Source organism: Zophobas morio, unplaced genomic scaffold (assembly GCF_036711695.1).
Source record: "Zophobas morio isolate AGI-343-1 ecotype UQ-CSIRO unplaced genomic scaffold, CSIRO_AGI_Zmor_V1 ptg000272l, whole genome shotgun sequence".
Lineage (NCBI taxonomy): Eukaryota > Metazoa > Arthropoda > Insecta > Coleoptera > Tenebrionidae > Zophobas > Zophobas morio.
The window spans coordinates 62,024-88,962 of record NW_026972376.1 but is presented as its reverse complement, the minus strand read 5'-3'; the positions used below and the strand labels follow the sequence as shown (position 1 = coordinate 88,962).

The 26,939-nt window shown below is 31.9% G+C and overlaps 5 protein-coding genes across 5 annotated transcripts; 3 read left to right on the top strand and 2 right to left on the bottom strand.

Moving 5' to 3' along the window:
• Nucleotides 1-798: 798 nt before the first annotated feature.
• LOC135119546 (histidine--tRNA ligase, cytoplasmic-like) lies at nt 799-3,806 on the top strand. The gene is made up of 15 exons (XM_064043957.1): nt 799-888; nt 951-1,038; nt 1,103-1,221; nt 1,271-1,366; nt 1,824-1,949; nt 2,010-2,117; nt 2,231-2,329; nt 2,394-2,487; nt 2,538-2,671; nt 2,733-2,805; nt 2,870-2,946; nt 3,202-3,285; nt 3,348-3,452; nt 3,532-3,645; nt 3,714-3,806. Exons 1-15 carry the CDS (start codon nt 799-801, stop codon nt 3,804-3,806), a joined length of 1,500 nt encoding a protein of 499 aa, XP_063900027.1.
• Nucleotides 3,807-5,534: 1,728 nt separating this feature from the next.
• LOC135119538 (small ribosomal subunit protein eS8-like) lies at nt 5,535-6,471 on the bottom strand. Its single transcript, XM_064043952.1, has 3 exons — nt 6,407-6,471; nt 6,052-6,228; nt 5,535-5,997 (listed from the first exon to the last, which is right to left on the bottom strand). Exons 1-3 carry the CDS (start codon nt 6,408-6,410, stop codon nt 5,558-5,560), a joined length of 621 nt encoding a protein of 206 aa, XP_063900022.1. The 5' UTR covers nt 6,411-6,471; the 3' UTR covers nt 5,535-5,557.
• Nucleotides 6,472-8,612: 2,141 nt separating this feature from the next.
• Nucleotides 8,613-9,954, top strand: LOC135119541 (uncharacterized). Its single transcript, XM_064043954.1, has 5 exons — nt 8,613-8,706; nt 8,891-9,027; nt 9,093-9,171; nt 9,218-9,434; nt 9,595-9,954. Exons 2-5 carry the CDS (start codon nt 8,916-8,918, stop codon nt 9,883-9,885), a joined length of 699 nt encoding a protein of 232 aa, XP_063900024.1. The 5' UTR covers nt 8,613-8,706; nt 8,891-8,915; the 3' UTR covers nt 9,886-9,954.
• A 2-nt stretch (nt 9,955-9,956) lies between these two features.
• On the bottom strand, nt 9,957-15,511 carry LOC135119540 (GRB10-interacting GYF protein 2-like). Its single transcript, XM_064043953.1, has 15 exons — nt 15,469-15,511; nt 15,035-15,083; nt 14,926-14,981; nt 12,914-14,782; nt 12,511-12,849; nt 12,209-12,439; nt 11,946-12,155; nt 11,687-11,888; nt 11,492-11,627; nt 11,360-11,427; nt 11,223-11,303; nt 11,036-11,162; nt 10,276-10,972; nt 10,100-10,198; nt 9,957-10,045 (listed from the first exon to the last, which is right to left on the bottom strand). The coding sequence occupies exons 2-15, from the start codon at nt 15,078-15,080 to the stop codon at nt 10,031-10,033; spliced, it is 4,176 nt and encodes a 1,391-aa protein (XP_063900023.1). The 5' UTR covers nt 15,081-15,083; nt 15,469-15,511; the 3' UTR covers nt 9,957-10,030.
• Nucleotides 15,512-21,856: 6,345 nt separating this feature from the next.
• On the top strand, nt 21,857-25,065 carry LOC135119551 (slit homolog 2 protein-like). The gene is made up of 11 exons (XM_064043962.1): nt 21,857-21,945; nt 22,258-22,326; nt 23,732-23,803; nt 23,856-23,927; nt 23,992-24,063; nt 24,120-24,191; nt 24,335-24,406; nt 24,508-24,579; nt 24,647-24,718; nt 24,788-24,859; nt 24,915-25,065. The coding sequence occupies exons 2-11, from the start codon at nt 22,301-22,303 to the stop codon at nt 25,051-25,053; spliced, it is 741 nt and encodes a 246-aa protein (XP_063900032.1). The 5' UTR covers nt 21,857-21,945; nt 22,258-22,300; the 3' UTR covers nt 25,054-25,065.
• The last annotated feature ends 1,874 nt before the right edge of the window (nt 25,066-26,939 follow it).

Sequence of the window (26,939 nt, the reverse complement as noted above, 5' to 3'; positions counted from 1 at the left end):
TAAGTAAATAAATTTAAGCAGTTTGCAATATATAATATAATTATTAAAATTTGAACTAAGTCTTGTAAAAACTTTTTAGAAATATGATATTAGTATACTGACAAAGTCCTATTACATAGGGTAACTTTACTTTAACTTCTGTTATTAAAAACTATTGCTAAACGCACACTCTTGCTTATCACCTACTTCACTAGCGACCAAGCTTTAATTGGTAAATCGCAGTACTATAGCTTTTTATTTGTAAGTTTTGACGAGTCATATAGTGGTAAATTTACATATTTGTATTTAGAGCACAGAATTTAGCTTCGCTTATTATCTAAAGTTAAATATGCAATAACTGCGAGTTAATAAAACCTATAAAAAAAATTTAACAAACACCTTTCATTTAAAAAAAAAGGAATTTATATATATGTTATTATAAAAGTCAATAAAAAAAATATAAAACTGTCCTATTCTTATGCAAATTAATTATAAAACTTTTTAAGGGACGCTACATATTTATTAGTAATTCAGATTTACTTTATAATTTTATAAGCTCTCAAGTGTTGGGGCCTAAGATAACTTTAAATTCCAAACTTTTAAATAATCCTTATTACGGCAATAATGTAATATAAAATAAGATATAAACACCTCTGCAGCGCACACCAAGCGTTTTGACGAAGCCTTTAAGCAAAAAATAACTCATTGCTTAAAACTAAAGCTCATCGCAAGATTTGTTGTCACGTGTCACACTAGGAACAAAAATTACTTTCACTGCATTTTTTTGTATTAAAAATTAATAAAACTTTGTATTCTATGATGTATACGAGTAAAGCAGAACTTTTACAACAACTTGAAGAATGGGAGCTAAAACACAAAGAGTTATTAGAAAAAGAGGAAGACAACGAGGTATATATTGTATATAAGTTAATTATCCAGATTGTTTTAGTTTTAGTGCCCTTCTTGGACAGGTCATTTTGGCGAGGCAGAAAATTCAAAGTATCAAGGAAACTTTGACAAGCAATAAAACTAAGAAAATTGTTGCCAAGGTTCCGAAAGGTAAGAATTTGTTTACTAATTTGTTTCAAACTATATAATTTTCGGTGTTATTAAATATTATTAGGAATGAAAGATAACTTGCCAAGAGAAATGGCTGTTAGAGAAAAAGTTTTTAAACTTATAATTGAAGTTTTTAAAAGACATGGAGCTGTAGCTATTGATACTCCTGTTATGGAATTGAAAGTGCTTTCATCGCATTATTAATTATCAATTATAATTAATTTGCTTACAGGAAATTTTAGTTGATAAGTATGGTGAAGAGTCTAAACTTATATACGACGTAGCCGATCAAGGAGGGGAGCTTTGTGCCTTGCGTTACGATTTAACGGTCTTTCATAGTATATAAACATCGTTACTATTTTTTTTGATTCTAATTTTTTATTTTATATCCCCACCGTAAAAAAAAATTTAAAAATTTTGCTCATTTTTTTGCGAATTTTTATTAACACTTGTATTTTTATTACTAGAAAGTTGTGCTTGAAGCTTTAGAGAACTTTATTCGCATATATAAAGCAGCTTGGATTTTTACTATATTACTTTATAAACTCAAATTAAATGATCTTTTGTTACATTACGTTTTCGTTTTAGTAATTTGACATGCTCGAAAACTTAAATTTTCAACAGTACTTATACGAAACTTTATTAACTTATGTCCTTTTTTTATATATTTATTTTTTTATACGGTATTATTTGTATATTATTAATATTACTAATATACTTTTAGTACTCATTATTACTTTATTTTTATTATACTTTTTAATTATTTATATTTTAATTTAATTCAGGTTCCTTTTGCGCGGTTTGTAGCTACACACAAAATCGATAACATCAAACGCTACCACATAGCAAAGGTTTATCGGCGCGACCAGCCAGCCATCGAACGAGGCCGTTTTAGAGAGTTCTATCAATGCGTGAGATTTATTTTAATAAATAAATAAAAAAAAAATAATTAATTATAATTCGTCTTGAAGGATTTTGATATTGCCGGCATTTACGATCCTTTATTGCCTGATGCTGATTGCCTTCGCGTCGTTTATGAAATCATGCAATCTTTAGAACTCGGAGATTTTATAATAAAAGTTTCTTTATTGGAGATATTTCACTGTCGTTTATTAGCTAAATTAATTTTAAATTTAAATTTATAGTTAAAGTTCTACTATAATTTATGGCTTAAACGAGATTTTCATTTTAGATTAATCACCGCAAAATTCTTAATGGACTTTTTGAGTACTGCGGTGTTCCTGCGGCTCAATTTCGTACAATCTGCTCTTCCATCGACAAATTAGACAAAGTTTATAATCACCATTTCTTTGTAGTTCATGTCCAACTTATTAGCGGCACTGCTTATACTGTAGAGTTCTTGGGAAGCTGTAAGGAAGGAAATGATTGAAGTCAAAGGGATTCCGGCATGCATGGCTGATCAAATTGGAGAATTTATAAATTATAGAGGTTGGGATTATTATAAAAAGACGCTTAAAGTAGATTTAATACTGTACAAGAAAAAGATTTGGACTGTCACCAGCTTCTTTATACGCTTAGCTGCACCCTTGGCAATACTGACACTGCAAAATCGGGAATCCTTGAAATAAAGATGCTTTTTGACTACTTACAGTGTTTCGGAGTCATGGATCGTGTGAGCTTTTATATAGAAAAATTAACAGAACTGAGCACGTGTATGTTTCTTCAACGAAAAGATTAGTTTTGATCTAAGTTTGGCACGTGGACTGGACTATTACACGGGAGTCATCTTCGAAACTATTTTTACAGGTTCCGATATTTTAGATTTTAACTTTTTTATTATTATTGATAGTCATCTATTAATCTTGGCCAGATGCACTAGTTGGCTCCGTAGCTGGTGGCGGAAGATACGACGATCTGGTCGGAAGATTTAGTAAAAATGGGCGAAAAGTAAGTCTTCAATTTTTATATTTAATTTTAGATTTTCAGTTAGTGTGTTTTTTTCATATATTGGAATATTTTTTAGTTTGATTATTTTTCTATCAGCTTTTATTTAATAGGCATAATTTTTAGTTTTTTAAGAAGTAATAAATTTTTTAATTATTGTAATTTTTTTATTTTTCTTTAAGATTTTTTTTTTAATTTTTATTTTTTTTAATAATTTATTTTAATTCTGACTTTTTTTTTAAAATTTACTTGTATAAGGTCCCCTGTGTTGGTGTTAGCATCGGAGTCGAGCGCATCTTTACTTTGATGGAAGCTAAATTATTTAAACTAGATGCAGAAAAAGTATTGCTCCCATCCCTCTTTTTACTATTAAGATTTACTATTAACTTCACTGATCAATTTAGATCATCTCGAGGGAAAACGAAACTGAAGTTTACGTTGCATCTACTCACGGATGCGTAGAAGAGCGTTTAAAAATAGTTGCAGAATTGTGGGATGCTGGAATTAAAGTATGTTTATAATAATAATAATAAATTATTTATAATATTTAATTAATTATAATTAAATTTTTGCAATATTTAAATTTAGACGGAATTTATGTATAAAAATCAACCAAAACTTCTTCGACAGTTTCAACACTGCGAAGACTTAAGAGTGCCTCTTTGCGTTATTATTGGCCCTGCAGAATTGGAAGAAGGCCAGGTTTTATCATATTGATGAAATTTTTAGCCGAACTTAAAGTTTAGTATTTTCATACTTGCGTTGAATAGATAATCATTCGGGACGTTTTCTTGAGACGCGATGAAAAAGTTAATCGTTCCGAATTGACTTCTCGCATTTTGGCAAAGTTAAATAAGCTATGAAATTCTAAATAAAGTTTTAATAAATTGTTTTTTAAATTTTTTATTTTTTGTGAATTGTACGAATGCAGAATTATATTTTTGTTGATTTTTTTGTGTATATTTTACTCGAACTTGTAGTAGATACTACTTTGAAAGTTTTGGTTAAAGCTCTGAACGATTAAATTATTATAAGATTGGTCTCTTTTTTTTTCAAGATTAGTTATTCCCTTTACTATAAAAAATGAATAAAATGTTTGCATTACTTACGGTTTGCAATTAAATTATTTAATTATTAATTTGAAAAGTAGATATAATAGCTTAACTATTTTTATAATTAATTTATCAACTGTTAGAACAATTACTTATTATATTTACAACTTTTACTTTTCATACAGAACCAGAATAAACAAACTTAATTATCTTTTTAGCTATTGCAAGCTTTGCTGCTCACGTTCTCTTCTTGCTTTTCGTTATTTGCTCGTTAAGTATAAAACAAAATTATTTTAATAATAAAGGTTAATTTGTGATAGATAAATAAAATGAAGATAAGAAGAGAATAATATGTATTGTATATAAAACTTTACTTTTCTCAAATCATTAAGATTACTAATACTTATTTTTGTTATAGTAAGCCTCCTTGATTACCTTCTTTCCTTGCTACTCACTAACTGCTTATTGAAGATAGAACAAAAATATTTTAAAAAAGATCTTTTTTGTAATAACTTAATTTTAAAAAAATTATAGCAAAGTTATTTCAAAAATATTTACAACTCTACTTATCAGAAGTTAATCAAGTTTTAAAATTTCTTTCTTTTCTTCAATACGGGTTTCACTTATCTTGCCATTTCTCAACTCCTTAATGAGAATATAAAAAATTATTATTACTAGAAAAACTATTATTTTTAAATAGTTTTTAATAAAATAAATTTAGATTTATTTCAATTTGCTAAAGATTTAATTTATCGAGCTAACTGCAGTGAAGAAGCATATATACTCTGCCTTAGGACTTATATATCTTTTTTATTAGCTTTGAATCAAGTGTTTTAAGCTATTCGAAAAAATAAAGTAAAAATTATCTTTCTTTTATTTTTTTTTAGAATACTTTAATTAAAGCTCTTATAAAATATTTTCTACCTTTAAATAGTTAAAGAAACAATATAAAGTTCAATACCACATCGTTAAATATCAAAGTAAAGTCTTATGCCAAACAATTATTTTTTGAGTCAATATGAAAAACTCGCAGACGATTATCAAAATATATTTACAAAATCTTATAGCTCCTTAAAAAAGTTAGGAAAAATCGCTCGTAGTGAATTTTTCAAACAAAGCAGTTTCTAAGCTACTACTTAGCAGATTAAGAATAATTAAGATTCTACGTATTGCTTTGTTTTTTCGAAAATAGACTGTTTTCGTTGGCCATCTATTCCTTTACTAAACATATCTAGAAAAACGTCTGAAGTAATTATGTAAATTAACTTTGTAAAATAGGATTTAAGTAAGCAAATACGATTAATAATCCTATACTACGTCTAGAAAAACGCCTGAAGTAATTTTATAAATTGATTTAATAAAATGGATTTCAAGCAAGCAATTAAGAATTATAATCCTATGAATAGGTACATCTAGCAAGATGCCTGACAGAACTTTATAATTTTAGTCGAGTGGAATTTAAAGCAAGCAATTATAATTTATAATTCAAAAAATTAATACATCTAGCAAAACGTCTGAAGTAAATTATAAATTAGCCAATTAAAGCAAGCAATTATTTTATTTTAATGATGGTGCTTTTTACTTAACTTTTTTAAGTAAAAATCAAGCTCCTCGCCTTCTATAATGTAGCCATCACAACGGCCGCACTGGCCTGGACGAGAGGATACGCAGGCATAAAGACGGCCGGTAGAAAACTGCTGCTGGACGTGTGGATCTAGTACAGCCGTCCTACGACGCTTAGCGAGTTTATTCTTAACGTGCTTTGATCGAGGTAGGTTAAATTTTTCTTCATCTTCTATTGAGAAATCCTTTTTTCGGCCTAACGGTAGTCCATAGTAAGACTCATACCACAATCTGAAAGGAGTAGCGTCAATCTGTACAATACAGTTCTTGACCAAAGTATTGGTTCGGACTAACTCGTTGTTAGAAGCATTATAGACTACGTTCAAAATGCGTGTTTTGCGTGTACAATGTTCAGTGCCCCAAGAAAAATTACCATGATCTGTGATGGTCGTAGTTTGAAAGTATGTGGGGAAAAAAATAAAGTAAAAATTACCTAAACGAAGTGCTCTGAATTTATGATGGCCCCCCATAGTCCTAACTTTGTGGATGCGTGTGGGACCTATTTTGGTCATAGCTGGAGGTCGACCAAGCTCAAATTTCCTTTTTTTCCTAATAGAAATTTGTCGACCCCCTGTAGCGCGTCTTTTATGTGTGCTGTCACGACTAATTCCTATAGTAAAAAATAAAAATCTTAAAGTTATCGGATACAAAAAACCTTTTTTTAACTAAGCTACCTCTTTTCTTTAAACAAAAACAAAGTAGAATGTATAAAAAATGTATAAAATTAACAAAACTGACAAATTATATCCGAAACAATAGTGCTAATATAAAGCTTAAAACAACAATACCCATTGCGAGAAAGAAAAAGTTTGCTCCGGAAAAAAATGATTTCCTCGGAAACTGTTTGCTTATACACCGTCATATGGCTTCGGGCAGGTGCTATTAATAAAATCGAGCGCATGCCTATAGTTGCTTCTTTTAATAGGTGCTCACCTTTTGTTTTTGCTTAAATTAGCTGACTTATTGTACAGGTTTGATAATAATAAGAACTGAATGTAAAAAAAAAATTTTAAAAACGTTTATTTTTTTTAAATTCTCTTGTCTTTACTATTAGACTCGGAAAATTCTTATGTTTACCTGTCATCTATTTTTTAATTACTCTACTAATCCACTGAAAATATAACTTGAATTGTATTTTATTAATATATATTACAAATGAATGAAAAATGTTTTTTTTTTGGAGGACGCGTTCTTTTAAAGGTAACATTGAATTATAAACTAACAACATCTGGCATACTATAGAAAATGGTTAGTAGTATGGATATAAAGCAGCTAACTTTTTGGTTCTTTAGTTGATCAAATAACCTTGGAAGTCATAAAAATAGAGAATATTATTTATTGCATATATATTGCATATATATATATAAACGCACTTTCAATTTTAGCTACTTTTTATTAAACTGTTACTGCAAGGAAGCACTACATCGGTTTGAAATTTAAAAATCTTAAAGTTATTTTTTTCTTTTAGAGCATAAACATCTACCACTAAACTTGAGAAGAATGTTACTCAATTGCACTAAGTTATAATATATACATATATTTTAAAAATTGCTAGTACTGGAAAATACTGTACTAATTTAAAATCGAATTAAGGGCTAAATGGAAAATTACAAAAAGTGGGAAGGCACTAGGATATTTCTGACGTTACGGTATTCTTAAGTTTATTTGCACACTCTTCTTAGATTCACGGTAAAGGATCTAATGATCGAAATTTTTAAATAGAATGCAGTTGTCTTCCGGCTCTTACGCCTTAAAAGTCTTAAAAGAAGTAATGAAAAAGCAGAGGGGGCCAGACTCCTTGCCTTTTCCTTTTAGAAGGGAAGGTATTTATTATATGCAGTGAGTCAAAGATGAGGGACGTGAGTGTGCTTTGCCTCGGCAATTAAACTTGTGGGGTTTCTAGGGTGTATAGGGTCTTGAAGAAACAAAAATCTTTATAAGACGTACCATAATAACAGAAAATTTATGAATATAATTTAAAATTCTTTAATAAAGACAACTCTAGATTTAAAGAAAAAGGTGTTTTAGTTAAAACTAAATAAATTTCAAAACGTAAACAACACTGACAGTTGCGTTAGCTTTAACGATCTTACTTTGAGAAATATGTTTTTTTTATATTTTTGAGCATGTGTAAACTTAATAAATTAAATAAAGTTAAGTAGACTCTTTTATCTAAGGCGCCTAAAAACATTGTTATCAGTGTAACATTCATCGTAACAATTGCCTGGCTTGCAAAGTTTAAATAAAGATTTACACATCTTGGTGTACAACAGTGAGAATATTACTTGTTTTAAGTAGAGCGCCTTTAACTTATATAGTGTCATGTAGGACTACAATTATAAGACTATTGTGTGCGACAGGAAAGTAAAAAGTTTACTTGTTAAATCGTGTCCATATTTACGGAAGCTTAACTCGGGTGATAAACTTTCGTTACTAACACCTGCTTTCTTCATTTTTTAACTAAAAATCACAAGTTATACTCTTCTATTTAAAGAAAAATTAATATATAAGGTTAGGTTACTTTGACTTCTGGTCTTAGAGGTTCAAGCTTCTATAACTACTGTATTAAAAATAAATTGAAGTACTATAGAATATTATAAATGAGAAAGAAGTACAAAGACAGTTTTTAAACTCAAAAAGCACTGGAAGGATTTTATAAAAGCACTCGTTACTGACCTAAAGTTAGGTATAGTTGACATTATTAAGGATAAAAAAAAGATATTAGGGGAGAAAAGGCTCCGCACTTCTTTAAAGAAAACTGTTTAGAAGACCAGCCACCATCCATCCAATCTATGTGCCCTCAAAACGGCCGCAAAAGTATACAGAAAAGAACTTTTGCTTGACTCACAAAGCTTCGTGGTGAATAGTTAAAAACCTTAAAAACTCATAAAGGATTATAAAGATTTATAAAAAATGGTATTAGTCCGAACACTGCTCTAAAATTCAAATTAGTAAAGCTTGATGATAGCCTTTTTTGTTTATTTTTAATGATTGATTCTCCCGCTTTGCATCAAGTAAAAGTTTCCACGGAAAAAACGAAACAAGATGGTAAAGCACTCAGTGAACTTTTAGAAGAAATATCCATAAAGTGAGAATCTGGGATTTTTCTTTAAATTCTTTTTTTTCATTGACTATATTATAATTTTTCCCTTATTTTTCCTATACTTTATTATAACTATACCGCAAAGCAGGGACTTCACTAAACTGAATACAATAGATACTAATATTAATTAGAAATAATATATATAAAGTACTTGAGTTAATTAAAATAGGTACGTGGAACTAACACATCTACATATGGAAACTTGTACACTTCTTGAAACCGAAAAATTCAAAAATTCCTGTTTAATTGAGCAACTCAATCGCCTTGAAGAAGAACTTTCTGGAAAAGTACCCCCTACAGACTACAGTATCACGTCCTTGACTGTGAAATTCGTATAAAAGATTCCGCAATTGTTATTTTCTTAAATAAAGATGACCGTTTAATGATTGCAAAAAGGCACGAAAGATCTTTGGCACAGCAACAGTTGGTCTTACAGGAGCAAAGAGAATTGTAAGCAATATTTATCTGAACTTCTTAAGTAATTAAAAAAAAACAGACTTAAGCTCCGCTTATCGAAGATGGAAAAGGAAAATGAAGAGCTAAAAAATATAATATGTTACGGCAGAACTACAGAAAGCAATCAAATTCCACGCGAAAAAAGTAGCGGAAATTCGGTAAGTGTTCCTGAATGTACAGCGAAATTAAGTAAAACAGAGAATAACATTGCAAGTGACATAAAAGATTCAAGCAATCCCGAGACAGTACTTAACGAGGTGCTCATAAATAGTTGAGTTTCTGAATTATATAAACTTACTGTTATTCTATTTAAACCTATAATTTCGGTAACAACTCATTGATTTATTCCTAATAAAATTCCCATTTTTACTATAATAGTAATACTGACTATAATTATGAATTCAAAACTTTATTCAGAGTAACAACGACGAAATCAAAGCGTTAACTCATAAATGTGCTGCACTGGAGCAACAATTAGTTAACGTCGCCAAACAAAATAAGAAATTTCTCGAGGAGCTTCTAAAAGAACGAGAGATGACGAGCCAGTTGGCCTCGCAGTTCGAAGAAGTGTCTAATTTTATAACTTCGCTTCATCAAAGTAAAAGGCAAATATTGAGTGAACTAGAAAATGTGAAGGTCGAGAAAGAAATGCTGGAGCGTATGCTTTATAATAATACGGAACAGCCCAGAAAAGAAAACTCAGTATGAAAATGAAAATTCAATTTGTATAAATGTTCAAGCATTTCCCAAATGTAAAACAATAGAAAAAGAATTTAAATCCACTTTATTTTGCATACTCTTGTTAATACTTTCATCTAATTTAAATAAATATATATACAATAAATCTGCAAAATTACGAACCGAATCCCTGCAGAAAGAAATAAAACAATAGTATAACAAAAAAAAAAAAAAGAAGCACGACCATTCGCTGCTTGAAGTCATCTTCTGTCGATTCGGGAGCAATATACAGTTTCCAGTCAATAGCAACAGTCTTCGATATCTCTTCGGCCAAAGCCTTATTCTATAAAGCATGACATGGAGAAATAGAAACATTAAAATTAAAAATTAATTAATGCGCAGTAACAAAAGTGCAGCCACCTTTTTACTGAGATGGTTTAAGCTGTGGAAAAGCACCTGTCCCTGCTCGCTGTCTTGGTTAGGCTGCTCCCGGCTGAGACTATCCACAAATAGCGCAAAAGTGAGGCCCGTGGTTGGCTGAAGTACGGCCTCTGTGGCAAACTCGGCCATGTTTACGAGTACGAGTGGAGCGTCGATAGCCAATTCGTCCTTTTCGATAGTCAGCAACACACTGTTAAAGCCGCGACAAAACTGCTCAGGTCTGATCTTCTTGTGCATCATCAGCTTGACGATCAGGTCGGATGCTCGGTGGGCCGTTTTGGGTTTCGCCACGTTTCGTAGGATCAAGCTTTCAACGACCGCGTGATAATTATTCTGGCTATCCTTGATCTCAGTATCGAAGGACTCGATGGCTTCTTGCAAGTCATCGAGCTCCATGTACTCGGCAAAGATGACTTGCGTGGTTTTGTCGATCAGTGCAAATTCATCCGGAGACAAGGACAACTTGGCCTCGTCCGAAAGGATATCCGGTAAAAAGTGTGGCTGATTCAGCGTAGTGTCGGAGACGGTGGCCCGGAGATGAGGCGGAGGTCGCTGGGAGGATCCGGAGGGCATGCGCTGCTTCTGGGGCTGTCGGAGGAGCTGAGGTTGCGACTGGGCAGCCGTTGGCAGCAGCAAGGCAGAGAACGAGTTGCCGGGCTGCAATGTGGGTTTCATGCTGCTTGGAAAAAAAAAATTATTGAAAAGCGCTCAACTATACAAAACAGACAATAAACCAAACCCTTGCTGCTGGCCGCCGTGGTACATACGGCTTTCCATCCTGCCGGCGCCAGGAACAAGTTTTCTATTGGGATCATGCATATAAGTGCGGCGATGAACTTGATTCCACTCGTTCTTGGAAATATTCACTGGAACAATGAGCTGATGATCAATAATAAATATATATATATATATTTATAATAAAAAACCGTTCGAACGAAAAGTCTGCTGTTGCCAAGAGCTCATGCTTACGAGATTTGCATCGTTTAAGCCCGCCGCCTTTTGCCTCTCTGTAATAATATATTTACACAACATCAAACTAGGAAAAGACCAGAGTCACTCGTACCCTCTGCAAAACCCCCCGAGATTTCGCCGGAGGGCTTAGATGCAGGTGGCTTGCCAGTTTTGTTCCAGCTGCAAAAAAAAATAAGGGCGTCAAGGCGGCGGTTATTTCACCAGCAAGTCCAAAAAAACTCACCGGTTAGCACGAAGTTCGATAACGTCCTGCAGCATAAAACGGAACCGCATAGGGAGCTGCTCTGATTCTGATAATTTCTTTATGCGTGCAAAGTAGTTGTCTAGCCTATCAGGGCATTTCCTGTCAAGAGTCGACCCTGCAGCCAAACACAACGGTTTATCTAAAGAAAAAAAACCCGCTGGCGTGTGGACGGACCAACGGTGAGAAGCAGGTGGTGGAGACTCTCTATGGACTCCAAGGAGGGGACCTGGAATTCAGGCTTTTTAAATAACAAAAGCTCCTCAATGCACGAGTATATGACGGAAGTGGAGATCATCCCCAGTTTCACAAGTTCGCCAGAAAACTGGATGTTGCCCAGCATTCGATATTTGGCGCGTACAATTTTCTCGTCCTCGTCCTTTTTTATGAATAATGCAACTGCTAACAAATAACGATTAAAAAAAAAAGGCCGGACCTCTGCTGCGACTGTATAGGCCGTTTGGATAAGACCTTTCTTTTCACTCTCAAACTCGGCCTGGCAACGCTGCAGGAGTATACCCCTGAAGGTGTCTTCCATCGAATATGGCTTATTCAGTGATTTCAAATATTTCTCATAGTGCTCGTGAAGGTCCAAGCAGAGCCGAGCGTACATGGCGCAGTACGGCCTTTCTTCCAACGCTTTGTTCTAAAGTGGCACATGAATAGGGAATACTGCAAATGAAACGAGCAAAAACTAACAAATATTAGGTCAGCAAGTTTAGTGATTTGTTCTCGAGTGTTTATATTCATGGACTTAATCTCCGCACTAAGACGTCCGTAGTTTTCATATGATAACTTATTAAGTGTAATGGTCAACTGCTTAAATATCTTCTGATCGCTTAATTCTTTTCTTTCCTCTTTACTCAAATTTCTAAGGTTAGTCATCTTCCCGGGCAGCACTGAAGGCTTCCAGCAATCCTCTCCAGAAGTCTACATGGTTATAAAGGGAAGAAAAAAAATAAAAAAGTAAATAAAGTTTTAAATAAAAAAGTTTTGGATACATGAACAGGTTGGGGGTTACTCAAAGGCGGAAGCTGTCTGTCTGTCCTGGCCTGCCTGACGCCCCTGCCCGCCATGGAGCCCCGCAGTAAGCCATGTGACTGGGCTGGGTGACTATAGTGCTGTCGAAATTGTGGGGCCTCCAAGCGTCTCATGCGCGAATGAGAGGAGACGAGCCCACGCTGCTGGCTTATTTCCGGATCGTCCATGAGACCTGCAGGTTTGCTCTTCACGAGGGTCTTGAAAGCGAATATGAATTCGAAAGTATATAGTTTCATTCCAGTAGGATTGGTAGGGCTCCAGTAACCCGGAAGGTAGGAAGGGCGGGTCACCTGGCTGTCCTAGATATAAATAAATGGTATATTAGCTCACCTAAGAAAACTGTCAGGGTCATATAAGAATAACTTGATCAGGAGAAGGCGTGTTACGAGTGTGGTCAGCAGAACTAAAGGAGCATTCGGTTGGCTCATCCTCCTTCCTATCATCGCTCTCTGATAAAATTTTCCCTTCACTTTCTATTTCCTTCGGTTCTCCTTCACTCTGCCCGTTCACTTTTTCGTCCTCCAACTTTTTTTGTTCTTCCTCTTTTTTTGGTTTTTCAGCTTCTTCTATCGTCGTACGCTCTTCTCCATTTAGCTTCTTTAATGCTTCTTTCAAACTATTTTGTTCTTCCTCTCTTTTTACCTTTTCCTCTTCTTCTAACTTTTGTGCCTCTTCTCTTTGCTTTTCCAGCTCTTCATCCTTTTGTCTGCGCTGTTCTTTCTCTGCTATTTTCTTTTTCTCTTCTTCCATTAATCGTTCTTCTTCTCTCCTTTGTCTTTGCTCCTCTTCCTCTGCTTTTTTCTTTTCCTCTTCTTTTATTTTTTGTTCTTCTTCTCTCTTTTGCCTTTGTTGGTTTTCCTCTGCTTTTTTCTTTACCTCCTCTTCTAACTTTTGTTCTTCTTCTCTCTGCTTTTTTATCTCCTCCTCCTTCTTTTTTCGTTGTTCTTCCTCCCGTTGCTTATCTTCTTCTTCTTTCTGCCTCTTTAGTTCTTCATCTTTTATGCTTCTTTGTTCCTCTTCTCTTCTTTTTCTCTCCTCTTTTTGCCTTCTCAACTCCTCATCCTTTAATCTCTGCTGTTCTTCCTCGCTTCTCTTCCTTTCCTCCTCCTCTTCTTTCTTTCTCTTTATCTCCTCAGCTAACAATATTTTTTCCTCTTCTTCTCTTTGCCTCAATCTATTTTCTTCCTCTTCTCTCTTCCTCTTCTGCTCTTCTTCTATCCGCCTTATCTCCTCAACTTTTAGTTTTTTCTGTTCAGTTTCTCTCTTTTTCTCTTCCTCTTCTTTCTTCCTCAGTAATTCAAGCTCTTCGCTATTTATTCCCCCCTCGTCCCCTGTAGAACTCTGACCCGTTTCTTCCATTTCAATTTTAACAACCTCACTAATATTTATGCTCACCTGTTTTCTTTCATTACGAATTAGGCTATCTATTGGTACACCTTTAAACTTCTTTTGTGACTCGCTGTCCTTCAAAACCGCTTGTGAATCTGCACCTAAAACTTTTCCGCTGTCCTCTTGCCCTTCAGTAGCTCTGGTTTTCACGTGATCCTGCTCGTACTTGATTTCCTCGTTGGTATCGGGATCAATAATAGCAATGGCCTTAGATTTGGGCTTAGCGGGCGGTTCTTTGAAGCTATAAGAGGGAGTGGGCAGCTCTAAAGCTGGTTCATAAATCCGTTGAGAATACATGTAATGCGGATAGGAGACACTAGCGTAGTACGGGGAGTAGGTAGCATAGAGGGCGGCGGGGGGGCCCGCTGTATACTGTGCCGGAGCCTGTGACTGCACGGGTGGCGCCGGCTGGGGATAAGCAGTATAGTGTGGCATTGCCCCCGAAAGAGGAGCAGAACCAGGCAAAATATACTGACCCCGCTGACCCACCGTATTATCCACATGGTCTGGCCGTGCTTCTTCCGATACCGGCTGCCGTGATATATAAGGAGGTTGAGCGCGAGGCATCGGGTGGGGCGGATCGTGTGAGGCCACTGGGCGACGATGTCCTTGCATGAGGCCATTCGGCTGATGTTTAGGAACACCGGAGGCATGCGACTGCGGATGCCCGGAACTGGCGGCAGGAGGCTGTCTAAAACCAGTAGAGGAAGCATTCTGGTGGGGAGCAGAAGGATGCCCAGTCGCCGGTTTTTGAGAGTTGGTCTGATGCGAGAAAGTTAGTTCACTTGTCCTGTCCTCCGAGTGAGTGCCGAGTCTACTGGCTTTTTTCATCGGAGTTGTGTGCTTCATAAATTTTAAAAAAATTATGATTTACAAAATAAGAATAAAAGAAAGGGAAGAAACATAAAAATAAGAAACTCCCCCCACTACAGTAGTAAGGCAAGAAAAAAAGATTAGAGATTTCAATACGCGAATAAATAGCTTACATTATTTACAGAACCAGTACCTTTAGGCATTAAAAAATCATAAGCCAATTTTGTACCTGGTTAAAATAATTATAATTAGAGGTGAGACACAGCAAAGAGAAATAATTACCATCGGAGCGTCTTATAGCTCTTCCACGACCTCTACTTGAATTCATATTCTATAAGAAACAATGAAAGTGAGAAATAACTACTACAAGGAAAAAAGAAAATAAAGATTGTAAATCTAATCTTCTTTAACAACTAAACTCAGAATCCCTTATAAATAATACTATTAGCACAAAAAATGAATTAATATGCTTAAGAATACGGTTACAGTAAACACATTAAATTTCATAAAACTAACAAAAAAGTTAAACAGAGGAGAGTAACAAAACAGATAGCATAAAACGTGCCTCAAATAGTTATTAAGCGAAATAGGATTATTCATAAGGAATTACAAATATATCGGTAATACTAATAGCCCTAAAGAACTGAAGAGAAACCAACAAATCTTTTTACAGAGGGTGAATAATAGATAAATAATAAGATATTTCCAAAATAGACCCAAATAAGAATTGGAAGACGAGCAGCAAAACAATGCACAGGCTTTCAGCCCAAATGTAGTGCGCGAGGACTAAGGTAAGTGCGGGAGCCATAATTTTAAAGGAAACCTACGAGGCCAGGTGGCTGAGGCGGCCGAGAGTTAATTAGAAATTTAGTTTTCTGGTTGAGTTTAAGATTTACTCTACCAGTTTAGTAATTTGTAATAGTCTTTTTGCACGATTACTACTAAAATAAAAAGTCTGTTAGTTTGTCTTTACAAATAATTATTGAAAAAAAAGGTGCCGTCTGTACGCTTACCTTTCTAAAAAATAATTATAGTTTCTTTACCACATCTGGTCAATGCATGACAATAGTAAGTGTTAGTATAGTGAATGGAAATTAGATACTAGAACAAAAAGACGTAAACGTGGAGGGCAACCACTAACATAGGAAAATATTATTCGTTACTTATTTAGATATAAAAAATATATATATATAACTAGACCTGTTTAAAATTTAAGTATCATTAAAATTTTACGGACTAGTTCTATAACAACGGCTTGAAATTCAAATAACGTTAATGTAGAATTTTTCTTATTATGTTATTGTCAAGTAAATTTAAGACTGAATTATTATTATACATTTAAAGATTACTCTTCGATACCTCTTTCAATGCTGGGGTGCAGAAAAAAAAATTAGATGCATGTAAGTTTTATTAAAAATAGTTTTATAATTAATATAAAATTTTGATAATAACAAGCCTAAAGTGTGCCAAATTTTGTTTAAACTAATTGATATTTCCTAAAACTTTATTTTTGCCTCCATCACCGGGCGAATTCTGATTGAACACGTATTTCATATAATATGGAAGTAGCTAGTTAGGTTTACAGGAAAAAAAATTTCATATAACTCAAAAGTAAGAATTATACCAAAAATTTTTTTACAAAAAAATTAATAAACTCTTGAGTCGAAAATAAAAGGCTTGAAACTTTAGGTTAGCTTTTTAACTTTGCTTATTACCTACAGAAAAGAAAAAAAATAAAAATAAAAATATTGCGGCGTAGGCATTGTGATGCCCATGTAGATGTATATTCTACAAGTAATTATAATTTCAATTACCGTTAAAAACTTTAACCTAACCCCAAACAAGGTAGTTTATAGACGACGGGAAAAAGTAGGTGTACAATAAAACAAGCTTAACTTGTAAGTTTTATTATTCATTTTGGAAATGCGATAAAGTAGAATGAGTTTCATTAAAAAAAAATTGGAAGCTTAAGCCTTGAGCGTAGAATTGTCGTACCCGAAAATTAGGGCTTATAACGTTATATACATCCGCCTTGAGATAAGTAATTTTTTTTTTGTCCTTTCGAAAATTATTAAGAAAATTAAGCTTAATTAATTGCACCTGGATAAATTGGACTCTAATGAACAGTTAACCCTTTTTTCTAGTAAAAAATTATATAAGTGGACAATTAAAAATTAAATTTTGATAACTCATTGGTAAATGTAAATATTTAGTACTATTGCAAAAGTCTCTTTTGGCCTTATTCTTCTTCTATACGGTAGCAAACGGAAAATTTATTAGCTTCAAACCCTTAAAGGGTGAGTAAAAGATGGTTTACAAATTAACAGCGTTATAATTATAGTCAGCACTGCATATAATGTTATATGAAAAATAAAAAATTCAAAATAATTTACAAACTCTCACTTTAGAAACTAATTAAATAATAAAATGGAGTTTATAAAATCTTTTTCTCTAAAAACAAGATTTTCTGTAAGTTATTCAAGTAGCGGTTTTTATCGTATTGGAGTCTATAGGGGAAACTTTTAAAAAAATAGCTAAAAATTAGGACTTAACTCACCTTTTGAGCTTCAATCATCTAATTGAGAAAATTAAACTTTTTTGTCCTTTATACTAAATACGTACCAGAACTATTTTTTAACTTTCGCATGTCAAACCCGATTTTTTGCACATATTCCAAGCTTTTCTATAGTTTTTATGAATTAGGTAAATTCATAGGTTTACTAGTAATCTTATAACTTTAATTTTCATTTAATAAATCTTTCGATAACCCTGCAGAGTCTTTTATTTTATATTTTTGCTTTGTCCTTGTGTAAAAGTTCTTTTTTGGTCACTTGAAATTACATTACAGAAGTTTAATTTTTACGACAACTTGAGTTGCTCTTAATCATGATTATATATTTACATTGGAAACCGAAAATTTTATCAACATTCAGAAGTATATGCCTACTCGCTTGTGGGCGTGTGCTCTCATCTACTGAACGAATGAATTGTTACCCAATTATACTCAATTTTTTTTTTGTGTACTTACAACAAGAAAACAAAATTTTTAAAAATTATTCAATGCTTTTAATTCGACTTTATTAAAGAATGCTATGATTTCTCATTAACATTTAATAACTTTTAGTATCAAGAGAAACGAAGTCAAGGTAAATACTTTGCACAATTGTTCATTGATCAAAGTAGTTAACTGTTTTAATTCGTTTAAAAATTTTTGGAAAAATATAAATGTGGGTTTTAATGGTGTCAATGTAAAACTAAAATATAACATAATTATTTTATTCAACTTATTAGTTATAAGTTGTAAAAGTCATTACACATTAATTTTTTGAGAATATATTACTAAATTGTAAAAATAGTAAAAGTCAGTTAAAAACTCTCGTAATTGGTAATTACATCGGGAGTAGACAGGGGGGGGGGGGGAGTTCCCATCATGCTTCGGCATCTTTCACTTAATTAAATTTTTTTTTAGTATACTAACTTATGCTTTCGTATTAGTACGACAAATTTTAGCTATTACTAATTTATTTATTATTTAGCTGAAGTTATTAAGAATTACACTGCTTGTAATTAAATTCGGGTTGGACTGTTATAACTCGTTGGGGTTAAATAAAATGTAATTAATATTAAAATGAAAGGAAAATTAATAGCAAAGAACGAAACAAAAATTAGCTAAGGATGTAATGTTTAAGAGAAAGCAATTAGAACTCATATTATAAGAAAAAATTGGAAGAGAAATTTAAATTCTAAATTCGTTGACCTGCAATGATGGAAGACAAAACCGCGAAAATAACGAATGCAAGCAGCATATAATCATAGGAATATAGTATACTCTTATTCTGCTTCCACGGCGTATTGCTCTTATACTTTTACAAGCCGACTACGTAAGTTCCATCAATTATATTAGCTTTTTACGCCGTTAAAAGAGCTGTGGTGTTTTTCTTTCGGTCATTTTAATAAATGTGCCGCGTAAAGTTAGGGGTTGTCCAAAAATTGTAAGTGTAGTGGTGTCATACTAAAAGTAGTCATTTAGTCGATCACCGTTTTTTTAATTAACAAGAAACGATTAAAATACTACAGGTATGATATTAAAATATAATTAAGTAATCAAAATAATGACATATGAATGCTAATTAATTGCTCTGCCATAAATTAAAGTATGAGCACTCTTATATTTTATTTTTAGAAAGCACTACCATAATTTTGCTACAAGCGTAATGAACCCATCAATAGATCATAATAGTACTGCGTTTCCAGCAATTCTTATTTTTTGCTAAGTTTGCTCTCTTTGTTTCGAGTTAAACTTTTATATTACAAATTCATATAAAATTCTAGGGATACAAGTAAGATTAGGAAAATTTTCTGCAGAAAATCTTCCTTCAACGCTTTTAAAAGTAAAAGATGTATTTCTTTAGATGCTAGTATAGTTATGTTACTAGACTTACTAACCATGTACCTTAGAGGATATAAAATCTTTTTTGTACTATCATATTATGTCGGTTTTATAAAAAATTTTAAATCGTTGTGATAAACTTGAGTTGACAATGCAAAACTGGCCTTTATAACTTTGAGAGTGCTCTGGCAGTGTAGTAAAAAGGTTCAAAGTATATTTGAGCCCTTTCCATCTATATATGCGTCAATAATTGACTAACGGACTTGATCAGTTATATATTATCTGCTTGATTCATTTTGTAAACTACTCGTACTTCACTGGTTTGTATACAGGGTCTATTTTAATAGTATTAAAGAAAAAAATAAATCCGATTTATTGAATTGCTTTACAACAACACTTTTATAAAGTTGTCCACTTTAAGATTCCGAGTTTATATAAATTTATTTTGAATGCTACAAAAGAAAAGAACTACTGTGCCCTGAGGGGACCTGATATTGTAGCTTTATGATACCGATTGCAACCCCATGCATTGAATAAAATTAAAAAATATTTTCAAACACCATGTGTGGGTGGATAAATAAATATATGTTCTCGTAACTTGACAAATGTTTGTAAGTCATCTTTAAAAAATACTGGAAGCGTGAACGGATGTATTCTTTAAAAATATATATATATATATATAGGTCTAATAATTATAATGTTTTAAAAGCTCCTAACTACGAACTTTCTTTGACAAACTAATTTTTAGTATCTTCCTAAAATTTTTAGGCTTTTTAAATTTTTGTTATTAGTATGATTTATCTAAATTTTGACTTATTTTATTAAGCTAATTACGGTTAATGATATTCTATAGGGTTAAGTTCTCCAAATAATTGTTTCGAGTACTAGTGTATTACACATAAATAAATTAGTTAAAAACTAAGGAAAACTGATAATTTATTTTATATTCTTGAACTTTTCCAGGACCCTTGCCAACTCAAACCCAAAGCAACTAAGTTAGTAAAATAAAACGAAAATAGGACAAACGCGTGCCGACTCGCCTACAAACAGCAGTAACAACCCACGGGCGGGAACCCTTAAGGGTACATTTAATAGGAAAAAACGGTTTTTTATTTTTAAAACTTTAGACGACCCCCCTCCTTACGGTTGAGTGGCATCATTTGTGATTCTTACTCTTATATGTTTGATGACGAATAAACCAGAAAATAAGTTTAATCCACTTATTTTGGACAATTATTTACTTCTTAACTGTATAGCTTAAAATGCAACTTACTAAAAACAAATTACAGTTTTTACAAACGAAGACTCACCGTTAGTCATCAATTGATTATAATAATACTGTGAGCTAACACATATTTTTTTTATTTTTATAATTAGTTAACATGTGTCATAAGTAAGTTAATAATCTGTACATTAATTTAATAAAAAAAGGAATAACCCTAAAATTTACAAAACTATAATTTCTTAGCAATATGATTTAGTTTATATAGATAAGATATAAAATTAAACCAAAAAAGGTAAACAAGGGGTTCTGATATTGGAATTATTCAAGTTATGAATCTTACTTAAAAGCTAACTAAGGTTTTCAGGCTCTATCAAAATTGTAGTTTTACTTTTTATATAATATTTTGCTATTAAAACTTCTGTAATTCCCATAATATTTGGATGATGGTATCAAAATTTCCATCATTCTAGACCATAGCGAAAGAGCGTCCCTAATAACTTCTTTCTACTTCTTGGAATCTGGCCCAACCTATTAGAAATTGGTTAGTTAAGATTGAGTTGAGTCACTTTTTTGAGGATAGTAAGCCAAAAACAAAAAATCACTAAATATTTTCGGGAGGGGCTTGTGAAACATATATATTATCTTGGTAAAAAAAGCCAATAAAAAATCCGCTTAAAGTCGTATAAAGTGTGCACATGAAAAATATTTTTTTCTTGAATTTGTTCATCTTCCATTACACCACTCAAGGATATAGTTTAATGAGCTGTGTACTTTAAAAAGTTAAAAAGCAGTTACTTAGGAAGACTACTTTTTACTTTTGGATAACCTTACTAGCTTTCATAGTCCTGGATAGTCTTTTACCCCTAGCGCTCAGCTTAAATTTTAAAAAAAAACTTCATTTTATTAAGAATTGATTACATACTAAATGAGTACCTTTTTACCTAAAAATGTTTTTTATATCTTCTAAATCACGTTTCATTGATCGGTGTCTGAAATCCAAGGTCTCCAGGTGGATATAAAGGTGAGCGAAAAGGTTATTCTTTTAGTTTCTTCTGTATTGTCGTCAATATCTATGCTATCTTAATTGGCATTACTTATTCCATAACCTATTCGAACAAACTTTAAATTTCTTAAGGAAGAGTCTAAAAATGGCTACTAATTCTAAAATGGGAGAACTTATCCTGCACTCTGGCTTGACTTAATTGCCATTAAAATTTCCCAATCTTTATTTTAAAAAAATTACTTTCGAGAAATACACTATTGAGTAAGAAAAAATAATTAATAAATTAAGGAGGTCTTGACTGAATTGTTATTGTATTTATCGGCTAAACAGATATTAAGTACTTTTAAACTTAAATGCCAATAAAAATTACGGCAATTTTTTTTAACTGAAAGGTTTAAAAATAAGATAATTAAAAAACAGTACAATTATACCATATTAAATGCTGAGAGAAAAGTGGGCTACTAATTATAAGTTCACATGCAGTTACACTACTCCTTTTTATTCTTTCTAGCCATATTTTGGGGCAAAGTTTTAGCGGGGGATAGATGTACAGAACTTAGTAGAGCGCCTGCCTTGTAAGCCTTCCGTTTAAAAAATTTATTTTATAAAAATTTTATACTTCAAGTTTAAGGTTTTATTTAATGAGTGCTGTAAAGTGTATTATACAGAAAAAATTGGTTAACTCAGCATTCCATCGTTGGCTCATTACTTTTGTATACCTTTAAGTCGAAGAGCTAAAAAAAGCAAATATTTAATATAAAGAACAAATATTTGTTGACACCAAAATATTTCTTGTAGATTAATAGTAGTTTCTGTCGTAGAACAGTTACATAATATTATTTACTATATTGAAATATACTTGGAACTTTTTTTAATATTATAAATAGAGACTTATCGGGATGCTCACTACGGAAGTTACCTTCTCCCGCGATGTGTTCCACAAATGTTAAGTTATTGTAAGTAGTATTCTTTTAAAGGTTACAAATTCTTTCTAGTAGTAGCTTTTAACAAGCTTTAGCAATTAAATTTTCTTATAATAAGCTGTTAGTAGTATCTTTATGTTTTCTCTTTATTTCTCTTGCACCTTCTGCTAAATTTATAAAATGGCGTGGCGCATCGCGAGGTTTGCTTTATTATTTAGTTGCACAGCTGTCTTTTTTCCACATGTAGTGTTTTCCTCTAGTTGATTTCTTTCCTTGTTAAAAGCATATTTTAGTTTTTATCTTACTCCTCTTTAATAAAGAGTTTGTAATAAAAGACTGGCCCTTCCTTAAATTTTAAGTGAAATTTCCTTCGTTTACTAATTTGACATTGTATAAAAGTGATATAAAATATTTACAATAATTGATTTTATGAAAATAGTTATTATTCCATAAGTTGCGTTCTACCTACTTCCTCCGTAAAAGTTATTTTCTTTTATTTGAGTCATTAAAAAATTTGTTCTTAACTTTTGGGTATGCTTAATTAAAAAATTAAAAGAAAATGTCGACTTGCCACTCTAAGAAAATTTTTATGTCCGTTTAGTCTAATTTAATAACAATTGTTTTTAATATAATTTTCAATGTCTGAGCTTTTTGTTAGAAGTATGTAATAAATAGGATAAATGTAATTGAGGGTTTATATTTTTACAAAAAATTTAATAGAAAAGCTATGTAGGAAGAACGAGGCTATGAGACTTGTAAATAGTAATTATAAAAAGCATATTTTTTTAACTTTACTTTAATATTTTATGTTTTTATACATACATATTTTAGGGTAATAATATTTCGGTAAGTAAAAACAGACATTTTAAATATTATATTGTAAGTATGTGCCATCTAAAACTTTTCACTTGAAATTCTTTTGATACATCTTTACCTTATTGCAAAATAATTCGGTTATTTTGAAATTCCTGCTTATATTTTAAACTTAATTGTATAGTCTCCAGTACGCTTAGTATTGTCAATATCAATTGAAAACTGAAAGTCATACATAATTAATATAGTTTCTTTTTTCTTAAGATAGATTTAAAGATGTTTTTTAAAAAAAATTCCAACTATTCTTATTAGCTACCTGTTAAAGTCAATAACTATAGTTAAGCTGAATACTACGGTATTTGCCGTGAACTTGCAGTCAGTGTTAAAAAAAGTTGGAAAATTAAATTTTAAAGTGGAGGGGGAGCTATATTAATTAAATATTGAAAAACTAGTTCTTTTTAAATAACAAAACACTAACGAGATAGATTGCGAAAGTACGGTCACACACAATGATTTGTTATTTTTTAACACTTCTGACCATTTTTCTATCTTTTTCTTTTAAAAGTTAATTTTTATAGTGTTAAATTACTTACTGTTATAAATTCGTACTTGTATTTAACTATAGAAATCTTAGTCACAATTGGCTTGTATCAATCGCTCCCAATTCATTTATTAAATTTCCTTATTTAAGGAAATTGTAAGTAAGTTGCACTTTTCGTGAATATTTAACTTTAATGAAACCACTATAGAAGCCTAAATAATAACCTCCTTTACTCTATTGACTCTAAGCTATTTGACGGACTAGTCTCACTGAAGTCGCTGTACTTGAATAATTATATTTTTAAACTTATTAAATATTTTTAGCCATTATCTTTTAATTATAAGATCTCTTCACAAAAATCAAATTACCCATATTGCAGATGACGTTTTTTCTGAGTTGTCCGAGTTACGATTTCTGTAAGTTGCAACTTCGTCAAAAACGCTTTTGTCTAAGAAAATGCATAATATACCAGCCGTTTATTTAATAACAAACTTTTTAATTTGAGTGAAAACTTATTTAAGGCTCTGGTCAAGCTTAAGCGTTTGTAAGTTTTACAATATTTAATCAACTTTATTGTTATAGTTATAATATTAAATTCTTTTTTTTCGGTAATAAAAAATTAAATTATAAGTATAGCCACTTATGAATATAAAACTTTTTTCAAAAATTTTAACTTTCTCGTTATAGGAATCTTCGGAACAATAACATAGCTTTGATACCTCCCTATCTTTTTAAAGATCTTAAAAAATTAACATATTTGTAAGTAAGATTTATATGCATTTTAGTTTATCTAAAAACAATTATTGGCGTAATTACTAAAGCTTAGCAATCCTAAAAGTTACGAATATTTTTAAATTCAGAGATCTGCGAGTTAACCAGATTCACTCTTTAAATTCCAGGATGTTTGCAGGGCTAAAGTCACTACAGAATTTGTAACTATGCTTTATTATGTAGGCCAATTCTTTTATTTTTATTTTTTCTTGCATAAAACGCCTATAGACGTCTTCACGATAATTTATTGGAATTAATTTCCACGGGAACATTTATAAAATTAACTGCGCTAACGCATTTGTAAAATATTTTTAACTTTAAAAATTAGGTTAAATTTCTTGATACTAATTTTTTTAAAAATGTCAATAGAGATCTTAGTGGTAATCTCATAACAAAAATTGAATCTCAAGCTTTCAGCGATTCGTTTAACTTTAGTGTTTTGTAAGGTTTTAAGCTAATATTTGGTTGCTTTAAAATTAATTGCCCATTTTTATAGAAAACTTACGCTTTATTGGAATTTTCTTTGTTGCTCGCGCGCACACTATCAGAATAATTTAACTTATTTTGGAAACGTGTGTACTCATGATAACAAAATAGTATTCTATGAAAACATCCCTTTAGAAGATTGTGCTTAATTTCCTAAATCACAAGCGTATAATAAAGAATGCAAAGTCCTTTTTACCACTACTTTCATAACTTTTCTTAACAAATAAAACTTTTCGGAAACATCTAATGATATAACTACAAAGATTAACTTTACTTTTAATTTTGAAAACACGAAAAGCTTACCACAGAAAAAGGGGAAGAGCGAACTAGTCTATCGCTCTGTAGAGGAAGAACACACATACATCCAGGAAGGGTAAAAGGAGTAACCCATAATGTGTGATTGAAAATAACAAGTGCGATGGCACGTAACTAGGTCACGTTGGACAAACATGTAGAATAATGCACCACATGGTGTGAGCACGTGATGTATCAGATTAAGAAATGTATGTAATTGCATATTTTTACTAAATCCTTTCTGTTCCAATAATTTTAATAGAATTTGCGTCTTGCCTAATATTCAATTTATTTCGAAAAAATTATATTTCTCTGTTCGCCAAATATTTAGACTTACGGAAAAAATTACAAAAGCTTTCTAAATTAGAAAGATAACAGGTGTGATCTTCCTAGATTTAAAAAGGCTTTTGATAAAAAATGGCACTATGGGTCTGATATGCTACAATCGCCGAAAATAAAGTTAGCCCAGTACGCTGATGACACAGCCTTATTTTATATTCCAGATCTACCTGCTGAGTGTTAAAAACATGATCTTATTTAACAGCACTTGAGGCTTGGTTTTTAATGTGGAGGTTAATAATTAACGCCTCATGAAGTAGTTTTAAGACTATAACAAGGAGTATACTTCCCTAAATCCCTAGTCTCTCATCAAACCATACTACCAGTTGTTGTGAGAGGAGGGTTAAATACCTCGGGGGTGATATTCATCGGCAGACTAAGTTGGACTTAGCATCTTTACTAAAAGCAGACAAGCTACAGTCGTTTTATGTCCATTACAAGCCAGGAGAAGCAAGTTGCATCAAAAAAACAGGCTCCTTTTATACATACCGCTATACGCTTGCTGATGGTCTATGCCTCCATTACTTAGGCCGATTTCTCAAACAGATATTCCCTGACTTTAAGTTATACAAAATTGCGCTCTGAAAATGGTGGTAGAGGCCCCTGGGTTTTTGCGTAATAACCAACTCCTAAAAAGGTCACGTCGAGTCAAACATATTTTTACAAAATTTTTGGAATTAGCTTACTAGGGTCAGTAGTTACCATGACATACTATTTTAACTCTTAATGGCTCTCGTTTTTAAACTAAGTACTCCCAAAAAACATTTCTCAGACCTTTAGAGGGGGGAAATGGTTAAGATTACAGTTTAAACTTACATATATAATTTATAATAATAGAAACAGTACTAAAACTTAACTATTCTATTGTATTTCATTAATAGTGTTGTTAATAATTGGCTATTGCGTTTTTATTGATATATACTATTTAGTTATGACAATTAAGCTCGTCCGTTCTAGTTAAAGACGTTATGTTTTGTTAAGGAAATCGAAGCTCTGCACCCTCAATTAATACCGGAGGAGTAAATAAAGGATTAATTGATTAAAATCACGCTTGTAGTAAGTAATACTATAATTAGATAAATAAATAAATAAATTTTTACCAAAAGACCCTCTTGGACAGATTCTTTGGAAAACAATTATTATGTTAATGTAAGAAAACTTAGTGTCGTTCATCTAAAAGAGCTATTAGCTTGAAGTATTTGCGTTTATCATTAACTAGTTTGTTGCTATGCAAGTCCAGAAATATTATTTAAACTTTGCAATCTAACACTCATTTTTTATAAAAAGTAATAAATTTTCCTTTACATACGCACAATAAACAATGCTTAAAATATTCATGGGGTAATTTTAAAATACTCGTTTAAAGTTTTACCAGTAAAATTTTTTTAGGAAAAAACCTAAC

What these genes read in the sequence shown, in the direction of transcription:
- LOC135119546 (XM_064043957.1), top strand. Translation starts at nt 799, where the DNA reads ATGTATACGAGTAAAGCAGAACTTTTACAACAACTTGAAGAATGGGAG. An exon ending in CTTCGAAACTATTTTTACAG is followed by an intron (nt 2,806 to 2,869) that starts GTTCCGATATTT and finishes AATCTTGGCCAG; the next exon opens with ATGCACTAGTTGGCTCCGTA. An exon ending in CAGAATTGGAAGAAGGCCAG is followed by an intron (nt 3,646 to 3,713) that starts GTTTTATCATAT and finishes TGCGTTGAATAG; the next exon opens with ATAATCATTCGGGACGTTTT.
- LOC135119538 (XM_064043952.1), bottom strand. An exon ending in ATTCAGAGCACTTCGTTTAG is followed by an intron (nt 5,998 to 6,051) that starts GTAATTTTTACT and finishes CGACCATCACAG; the next exon opens with ATCATGGTAATTTTTCTTGG.
- LOC135119541 (XM_064043954.1), top strand. Translation starts at nt 8,916, where the DNA reads ATGGAAACTTGTACACTTCTTGAAACCGAAAAATTCAAAAATTCCTGT. An exon ending in AGTACCCCCTACAGACTACA is followed by an intron (nt 9,028 to 9,092) that starts GTATCACGTCCT and finishes TCTTAAATAAAG; the next exon opens with ATGACCGTTTAATGATTGCA. An exon ending in TTACAGGAGCAAAGAGAATT is followed by an intron (nt 9,172 to 9,217) that starts GTAAGCAATATT and finishes AAAAAAAAACAG; the next exon opens with ACTTAAGCTCCGCTTATCGA.
- LOC135119540 (XM_064043953.1), bottom strand. Translation starts at nt 15,080, where the DNA reads ATGAATTCAAGTAGAGGTCGTGGAAGAGCTATAAGACGCTCCGATG. An exon ending in ACACGCCTTCTCCTGATCAA is followed by an intron (nt 12,850 to 12,913) that starts GTTATTCTTATA and finishes ATTTATATCTAG; the next exon opens with GACAGCCAGGTGACCCGCCC. An exon ending in GTAACCCCCAACCTGTTCAT is followed by an intron (nt 12,440 to 12,510) that starts GTATCCAAAACT and finishes ATAACCATGTAG; the next exon opens with ACTTCTGGAGAGGATTGCTG.
- LOC135119551 (XM_064043962.1), top strand. Translation starts at nt 22,301, where the DNA reads ATGTGTTCCACAAATGTTAAGTTATT. An exon ending in TTGTCCGAGTTACGATTTCT is followed by an intron (nt 24,064 to 24,119) that starts GTAAGTTGCAAC and finishes ATAATATACCAG; the next exon opens with CCGTTTATTTAATAACAAAC. An exon ending in CTAAAGTCACTACAGAATTT is followed by an intron (nt 24,580 to 24,646) that starts GTAACTATGCTT and finishes AAACGCCTATAG; the next exon opens with ACGTCTTCACGATAATTTAT.